The 9,635-nt window shown below is 26.1% G+C and overlaps 1 protein-coding gene across 5 annotated transcripts in view; it reads left to right on the top strand.

Annotated features, from left to right (window-relative positions):
- Positions 1–2,742: 2,742 nt before the first annotated feature.
- Positions 2,743–9,635, top strand: part of LOC106677364 (mpv17-like protein) — a 24,744-nt gene continuing 17,851 nt past the window's right edge. The window contains exon 1 of one of the 5 annotated variants that reach the window (XM_024361718.2): positions 2,743–2,867. Coding sequence is in view for 1 of the 5 variants with exons in the window: in XM_014415249.3 (XP_014270735.1) it covers positions 6,044–6,054 (11 nt within the window). In the remaining 4 variants the exon portion in view is untranslated. Of the gene's footprint in view, positions 2,876–6,028; positions 6,055–9,635 lie in introns of those variants that run through there. The other 4 variants (XM_014415250.3, XM_024361719.2, XM_014415251.3 and 1 more) reach the window with 4 other exon arrangements.

The following is a 9,635-nucleotide window of genomic DNA, read 5'->3' as shown; positions in this document are numbered from 1 at the left end:
TTAAAATTAATTTTAAATTCAAACTGTTTTAGCAACGTTTTTTTAAGATTGGGGATGGATTCTATGAAAGACAACTGTCAGAACTTCGAAATTTTCTTCTATAGAATTCTAGAATATAAATTTAGTCTTAGTAATGTAACAACAATTTACAAATTTTGGTTTAATTTCAATTTTAGAGAAAGGTTAGTAGTTTATCCCAGTACTGATAATCAGATCATTCGTCAAACTTCACAATGTGATCTCAATATTCTGCTTTTTATTACAAATAATATTAAGAATAGAATAATAATAATTTATACTTTATGAATACATCAATATTGATTGTAAATGCATGTAAGTACTTTTTTAAATCAAATTACGTTGGAATAAAATGTTACAATTATAAATATTATGAATAAATATAGTAAATGCAGGGAGGTTAAAAGTGGAAGTCTTCACTGTATTTAACACAGATAGTGCTATGAATTGACCACGTGAATTGGAAAGGTTACGTAACCGACACTTGAGCTGGTGAGATGGCTTGTCCCTTCCTCGCTTTATAAACTGAACCCCACGGAGTTCATGAGACATTCCAGATATTAATTCTCATGACTTAAAATATAATACACTTAAAATTAACAAAAATGTAATTGTTGCGCTTTCATCGCAAAAAATTCGTTCCAAGAGAGCCCAGCGTGAAGAAACGAATTTGTTTTCTTAACTTTTTGAATGTTTAACTTTATTTCTTTATTTAAATGTTTCGTGATAACTTGTTTCAAATATTATAATCCTGTTATTTTTTATCTTTTAATTTTAGAAACCTTTAAAGTTCGATTAAAAAATAAATAAATGAAGTTTCCTACCAAACAAATAAAAATAAAATATTTTTTATGTTAGGAATAGAAGATATAACTGCAAGGAATAAAATATTCTTATTATTAGTTAATAACTATTATTGTATTCAATTGTAGTGTTCTTTAAAGTAAATATTAAAATCTTGTATTAGTTAACTGTTATTTCATTTTATTGCTGACAGTAACTTGATGCTTAGTATAAACACTTAACTCTAGATCCCATGTTCATATTTTCATAAAAAATCACAACCATGCGGTTATAAAACAAGCTTTTAGAAAAAGGAAGTAGTCTTTAAAAATAGTTCGTTACATATATTTTTTTATTTTAATATAAAATCACTTTATTTTTTTATAATAAAAAACCTCTTGGTTTATCAGACTTTATTTTAAATTTAAATGAAAAACGTAATCAAGAATAATATTAATAAAAACCAGTTTTACACCTCTTAGTTTACGATCGATCCCATTGGAAGTGTTTAGTTCTAGGCTGATTACTAATTATAGCTATAATAATTAATAAACATTAATCAAAATGATTGATCAATCAATTTGGACCACATTACACCCAGGATTTTCTAATATAAAACTAAAATAAACATGTTTATAATAGTTTCATTTTACATATAAATATACGTTTTTCTGGTTATACATTTTGGCCTCTAATTCTTTGATGATTTTCAAATATAACCCTCTTAATCCCAGTAATGATATTAAAGTATATTTTCATGGAAGTATATTGGTTTAAGTATATATAAACAATATTCTCATTGTAACCAAAGTTAGTATAGATAGAACATGAATAAAAATGAATAAAAGTGACAAACCACATGTTTTTCTGAGGATTAAAAACCAAACATAAAGTCCACCGCTCATCTAAAAATGACCTACTAATTGCAGGTAAAAATAGGGACTTTTTTTGTTTTAATTTTAAGAAGTATATGAGTTATATAGATGATACAGTATTTTGATATGGCTGGGATGAAGAAGATTATTTTTGAAAATGGCCGATAAATTAGATCCTCGGCGTAACATTAAAAAATTGTATTATTATATATATTAATATTAAAAGATTGTGGGTGTTAGGCAGTCCAAATGGATTTCCCTTAATCATTTTAGTTGGTATTTATTGGTTAAAAATGAATATCATTAAAAAAAAAAAAACCTAACAACCAAAATAAAGTTATCTATGATAAATACAATAGTAAAAACAATTAAATATTGCTGCTCAATTTATTAAGCCATACTGTCAAGATGTAGGTTGCCATAATACACAGAATATTAATCAATCATATAAATACTGCAAAAAACGAATTTATACATATTAAATATACATAACACTATGATTTTTTTTAAATAAGTCAGTTGCTTTATATTAATTTTTTTCTTTTTTCAATATTTTTCTTTTTTCCTTGGTAGTATCTATTTTATCCTTCCAATTTCACCCTTGCACATCACAAATATTTTTTTCCAGGTATTAGACATAAATATTCAATTACTTATCCAATGTTAAAATTTCTAGTGCGCATACATAAAAAGAATAGATACTAAGATAATGATGTAAATAAATGAAATATATTTAATTCAAATAAATTAACATTATAAATAAAGTAATAAACCAAATAATTTAGAAACAGATAAATAAGTTAAAAACGAATAAATAAATATTTTGATAAATATTGTTTCAGAAAATATATTTTCTTATTGCTCACAAGATCAAGATTATTTTTTTTTTTAACTTATATAAATTACATACATTCCAAAGATAACTAAATCAGTCCCTTACGAAATTGTTAATTTAAAATCGATAAATACATTGCGTTGCTAATAATTCAAAAATTTTGCAGGTCTTGATAAATACAATATTAATTAATTTCTAATAAAACTTGAAGCACTGTCCTTTCCAGATAAGCAACTGTATGTTGTCAGGGATACACAAAGCAAAGGGAAGATAACCTTGACGTAGAGCGGTGCGTGTTTATACTGTTCAGTCGGTCCGGAGAGTTGGTAGGATCTACATCGCACTCCAATCAATAGGTCAGTCCGTATGTATTTCTAACTATATTAATTATATATATATTTTTATACATGTTTTAAACCTAAAAATATTTCTATTTTGTCCTCAAAAGAGATATTAATTCTCATTAGAACGTTTAGAAAATAAATATCTTCAATTTATCACAAAAACAAACTAAAGTGTATGAAGCATTGCAATATTTTGATCATTGCAGAGATTATTTGTTTTTCAAAGCTTAAATTCTACGACCACGAACTGTGTGAATTGGTCCTGTTTAACTGACATTGAAATATACTTGCCCTCATCACGACCACTTGGGACCCCTTTCCTATTATGTCACTTCCGTCATGTTTATATTAGGGCTTTTTTTGTTTGTTTTTTTAACAACTACTATAATATAATACTATAATAGTACCTGGTGTTGTGGATCAGTATTAAAAGCGATAATGTAAAATTGTTAATTTCTTTTTTACTAGCCTTGTTTATAGCAGAGCTTCACTTGTATAACCGGATTGTAGGAAATGACATTGAATTTATTAAAGTATGATTGATAGTTGGCAATGAATACACAAGATCAATTAGTTTTTGTTTTTTTTCTCTTTATTTAGGTTGAAATAAACAGTGTTTAGGTGAAAAAAAATTGTGTGTCTTCAGTTATAATGATTTTTTAAAAAGTTACCCTTTTAACAATTAAGTTACTTTGCTTTAAATGAAATTAAGCTTCACTAGATCTTTTTTTTTTGGTATGAAAACATGGCAAGAACAATATTTTTTTAAATTACATAATAAGGATGTCAGTAAATAATACTATCATAAAAATTAACCTTCAACAGTTTTGTATAATGTACAATAGAAAAAAGAATGAAATACTTTATCATATTTTGTTTAAATGCTCAATGTATATTAATTTGAGGATAAGAAGATTGTTATATTTAAGCCAAAAGGTATTGATGATATGAGGAAATCGTACGAATTTCATTTCTGTCGTTCAGAATTATAGACAATTGACTTTGAAACTTGATTAACAAATACTCTATTCCAATGTAAAATAAAATTTTTATTTTATAATATAGAATTACTTAGTGTCCGTGTTTTGTCAATTTGAAATATTTTTAGCAATTGAATATTAATAATAACTTTTTTTATTTCTGATAATTTTAATTGCATGATTAGTGTTATTTTTTAGCATTTTATATATTATTTTCGAATTGTAGTCAATTTAATTAAGATTTCACCTAAATAAAACAAAAAGTAATCTTTTTATTGATGAATTTATTAATAGTGTGTATGGTGTGTTTGGAAACAGGCTCTATTTGCATAGGTTCATTCCCTAAAAGCAATAATTGTGTAAATATGTATTTTAATAATTAAAAATATGACAAAATATTATTAAAACAAAGGTGTGAATTTTTCCCTGCTTTTGAATCTAGGCAGGTATACTTGGATCCTTATTAAAATTAAATTAATGTATATATTTCACATTTAAAAAAAAAAGGTTTATCAAAACAGTGATACCACCTGCTAGATTTTCAACTATCAATTATGAAAATATTAAGGAGATTTAAACATTTAGTAATGATTCCATCTATAACCCCCTGATAAAAATATCGTTAGATTCAAAAGGAAACCTAAGAGAGAAATAAAACCATTCTTCGAAATGTAATGTTTTTGATCAAATTACTTTCTAATGTTAATTCCATTGCTGGTCCACAAACTATTCAGAATTTCTAGTTTTCAACAAGGTTCAGGACCAGTAACACTTTTTTTATAACATATGTGTAATATAATCTCGACATAAAGGAATACCTCTCAATAAAAAGATAGTTAAATTAAATTTTTATTACTTGTTTTTACGCTAATTAAAAGCAAATACAAACAAGCAGTGAATATAGAAAACCAATATTCATATAAATAACAGCCTGTTTTGAGGACCATCATGTAAGACAAGTGTGTCAAGTGCAGTTTCGTAATCTTTATCTCATACAAATATGAGCATTTCAAATAAAAGTGTATATATTTTGTTGTAATTTTTTTCTTCCTTTGACGATCAATGAACAGAAGTGCTCATCGATATAAATTATCAAATCTTACAAAACCTAAAGGAGAGCTGAAACTGAGTTAGCTAGTTAGAGCAATTGTATATATTATTTTATCATTATGTTATTTTATTTATTTATTTTTCATACAGATAGTTTGATTATGTTCATCTTGTCTATTCTTTTGTTTGTATATATTTTAAGAGAGTTTTTTTTATTTATTTATTTTTATTTTTATTTTTTTAGTATGTATGAGATCATTCATCACTATTACCTATTGCCCACAACTGTGTGGCAGATTGTAATATCTATCAATAAATAAATCTATCAATATTTTAAGTTAGAGCTGATCCACTGCCAAAAGTTCTCTGATGAAGACCTTAAACTCAGGTCGGAATATCGGCATGAATAAATAATTTTTTGTTTACTTATGTTTTCTTTTCTGACCGCACTCCTCGGCCATCTTCTTCAATTGTAATTATATTGTAATATTAAACATAATTATTATTGTATTATAATTATTCTAAGCATTAATTTTACCGGTAAAGAAATAAGATGTCCTGTCGGCAAATAAAGTAACGGCACTAACAGAGAAGAAAGTTTACTATAGGTTTATTGCTCCGGTTTAACCTACATTATGTCGACCCCCACTAGCTATGCTCGCTCAACAGTTAAAATAACCCCCAATGGAATCCTTTTCATATGAGATAGGGACCTATAGTGATATTGATAAAAACAAAGATATCGATGTGGCTTGTAAGAACAGAAATTAAGTATTTTAACAGTTGCAGTTATATTAGTTTTGGGTAAAATTATAAGGATTTATGTATTTTTTTCTTGAATGCAGCACATCGGAAGAAAATAAATTACTCCAATAATCAAGTCCAAAAGTCCATTTTGTTTTTTAATAAATGAAAATTCGCATTTAAGGGTTTCAAAAGACGTTAAAACGACTCTGACTTAATTTTTCCTTAAAAAATGTTGATAAATTTAAAATTAAATAGTTATATAATAACCATATAACGATGAAAATAGTTCTAAATTATATAAAATATTACAGGAGGATACTCCAAGTGGTGGTCAATAAATATATAAAATAGTAAAGATTAACTATTTATTGGTAACCAACGTTTCATCCCACCTTTCAGGGCTTCATCTAAATGGGTACAAGGTACAAACATTATAATTATGATATAAAAAAATATATATATACATACATAAAAGAACGTAGTAAGCTCAAACAATGGTGAATATAACTGAATAGAATACTAATAAAATAAATAACGAGTAAAGTGCTTTACTAATTACTATTTTAGCAGTGAATAAACACACAACAATCGAACTTATATATAGAAAGTTAAATTTATGCATGAGAGAAAGTATACAATATCTACGGACACTTGGTGCTATTTTTAATGCTTACCGTAATTTAAATTTAATTTTATATTAGAATAAAATATAACCTTATAAGTCGAATCGACTACTTTCTATTCAGTCCATCAGAACCTAAGTCGCTAAGTGGTCGACAAAAAAAATTCCAACCTTGTCAGGTATTAGATACAGGTACCTTCTGAAAATTTATCTGATGACAAAAATCCGGGAGACAATTTATGGATAAATGAAATCCTCTTAAATTAATAGTTAAAAAAATCCTTTTCACTCAAGTATATCAATCATAAACTCAGTTGTTGAATGTTTTTGTTGTTAAAGACAATAAATATTGATAGATCACACATTATTTAATTTACTGCTAAATACTAATTTAAATACCGCCATGGATTCTGTAAATAGCTAAGTATGGAAAATACTTGAAGATCGTCAGTTCGTATTTAAACACAAATGCATCTTGAAGTTCATTGCAGTTTAGAACCAGGGATTTGACGAGGGGTAGTTAGGCTTTATTTTGCCACACCATTCATCTCTTCCACCGTTTATAGTTAACAGTTTTGTAACTGAATCCCATTATCTCAAACTAATTTTATCCGTTAATGGAAAGGTATTTTCTCAATCTACTTATTCTTGAGAACCTAATTCCTTCTTTTTACGATATTTATTAATTTTTTTATGTGTCATTGACGTTCCAGGCGCTTTTTCCAATCACCAAGATTGAATTACTAATAATTTGAACATTTTGTCCATGTCAAAAACAATAATTTCTTATACAGACAAACATTTTTATACATAAACCAATTTCTTTTTCATTTGTTTTATACGTTTCTGGCTCTTTCCATATCATCAGAACTACATTATCAACGATTTTTTCATTTCTTAAACAATAATTTTTGTATATGATATTACTATTATTATTTATATATAAAATGTTTGTATAAATTTAACAATATTTAAAAGAATATCTTTTTATGATTATAAATAGCTTTTCTGTAATTTCCTGGTTAATTTTATCCTCATTATTATTTTTTGTTCTAGTTATCATTTGTACTAATTTTACATGAAAACCTATCCTTATTATATTATTTGCATTATCATTAAAGATTGTTTTTCCCCTTTAATCCTTCCCCTCCATTATTTGATAATTTTTGTTGTTAAACTGTATCATTAATTATTATTTCTAATCATATTTTGTTCTGTGATTAAAATTTTGTTTAACCAGGTACTATTAAAAATATTTAATGTGTTTATGATATCCTCTGTAACCTTTTAAAAGTTTACAGCTTTTTAATGTGTTTTTTTTTAGTGTAAATTACTTCTTTTAATTTTCTATTTCTTGCAGCTAGTTTGTTTTAAATCTTAAACCTATGACCTTTTTTTTTTTTTTAAAATAAAATAAGTGATTTCTGGTTGTACACTGCTGTGCCAGTGCAGTTATTTTTTAAATGATTTTTGAAGTTATTTATGCGTTGTTTTATTCAGTTAATTTTTTATATTGTGTATTGTCTATTGAACTGGTTTGTTGTATTTTTCATCTAAGTTAAATGTATGTTCACTTTATCGTTATTATACATTTTTAATTTTATGGTTTATGTTTGTTTAATGTTTTATTGATCTCATAGATTAATCCTGGAATTTAATTTATTCTGATTAATTAAGTTTTAATTAATAAGAATAAATATTAATTTTAATTTATTTTTAATTATTATTTTTTCACATTTATTATATCATTACCGTTATTTTTCCATTTTGTTTCAATTTCCTTATCTTTCTTATTACTTGTTAATTCCATATTAAAATATTTTAACCTATTATTAGTGAGATCTTCTAGTTTAAATTCTAAAAGATTATTGTAAATGACTAATGACTGGTAAATTGTTTAATTACTTATTCTTTTTTATATTTGTTTTTAATAATTAGTAAATATTCTATTAATTTTTCAATGATATTGGATAATCGTTTAATTTTTCTAAAATTTTTGAAATTAGGTTATTCATCTATATTCTATTAATATCTGTGGATATATTCCATGCCATCGGAGCGTCCAAGTCTTGCCAAATGTTCATTTTTCTATTTAAAAAATCCATTGGTTGTATATAATTTTATTCCTTCAATAAATATATTCTTATCTTTAATTTTAGTATTTTTTTCTTTTAGATTTTTTATCAGTTCACAGTTTTTATCTATTAATTTTGTTATTGGTTCTGTGGAGGCATTTGTATATAATGATTTTGAATCATGATTTCAAAATAATAATAATTCCGAAACGAATATTTTTTATTTAATCCAAAAAAGAATCCGTTCAATAATTGTCTCCCTCTAAATTTGCACAATGCCCTCTCCTCTCTAGTTGCGGTCCTCTTGGTAGCATTAAGCTAAAGGATCGTCTACACACTTGTCAAACGATGGCAAAGGCCCACCAGCAATGGGTAAAAATTTTCCTTTAAAGTTTTGCCCAATTTAAAGGAAGCTGGTAAGTGTAAGTATCGGGGCATGCACTAATGATACTTCCACACATTTGTGCTTAGCTAGTACGATTTGAGAACTTCAAACGTATAAACAATTGTCCCCATGTTCATTAAAAAATTTTTCCAACATTTGGAATTGGTAATTACTTCAGGTTATGATTATAAACTTTAAAATTCGGTGTAAACAATTCTTTTCTTCTAAATTACCAAACTATTGCAACATTTTTTATTTTATACACAACAGATTAATACACATACAAGACAAATTTATAAAAAAATTATCTGTAGGAGTAATTAAATTAAAAAGTATCTGATAAAATACTAGACGAAAAGATATTTTGTCTGTTTTCATAATAAAATAGTATGAACCGAGGTACAGAAAGGTGCGTATATACCTAAGTGTCTTGATTGGTTTCATTAAGATGTGTTTGTTGATATTTGGGACTTGAGGCAAGTGGTAAGTGAGTAAAATACATCCGACTTTATTCGGCGAAGGTCACTTTCTACACCGTTATTCGGGAGAATCAACTTGTTCTTGTCGTTCTTGCTTAATTATGTAGTTCAAGTTCGAACGAATGATGAGTAGCCATGTTACGACAAATCCCAGGGAACATAGGAAAATGCGACAAATTTTTTTCTGAAATAATTTTTCTAAAAATTCTCTTATATTAAAATTCATTCAAGAAGTTAAAAATATGATTGAAGTTCAAACAACTTCAAAGAGAAGTAAGTGAAAATACAGAAAAGTTGCGGGTAGAGATTAGAAATAATATTGAAGAATTCAATAACAACTGTCAAAAATAATAAGAAAATAAAAAGAAAAAGACAATAGTTTGACGAAGAATCTCTTGGTAAAGAAGAATGTGCTAGGAATTGGGAATACCATAGCTCATCT

The sequence above is a fragment of the Halyomorpha halys genome, unplaced genomic scaffold, assembly GCF_000696795.3.
Source record: "Halyomorpha halys isolate HHAL.00 unplaced genomic scaffold, Hhal_1.1 Scaffold95.1, whole genome shotgun sequence".
In the NCBI taxonomy this organism is placed as follows: Eukaryota; Metazoa; Arthropoda; class Insecta; order Hemiptera; family Pentatomidae; genus Halyomorpha; species Halyomorpha halys.
The sequence above is the reverse complement of the archived record's forward strand: the minus strand, read 5'-3'. Positions and strand labels throughout refer to the sequence as shown.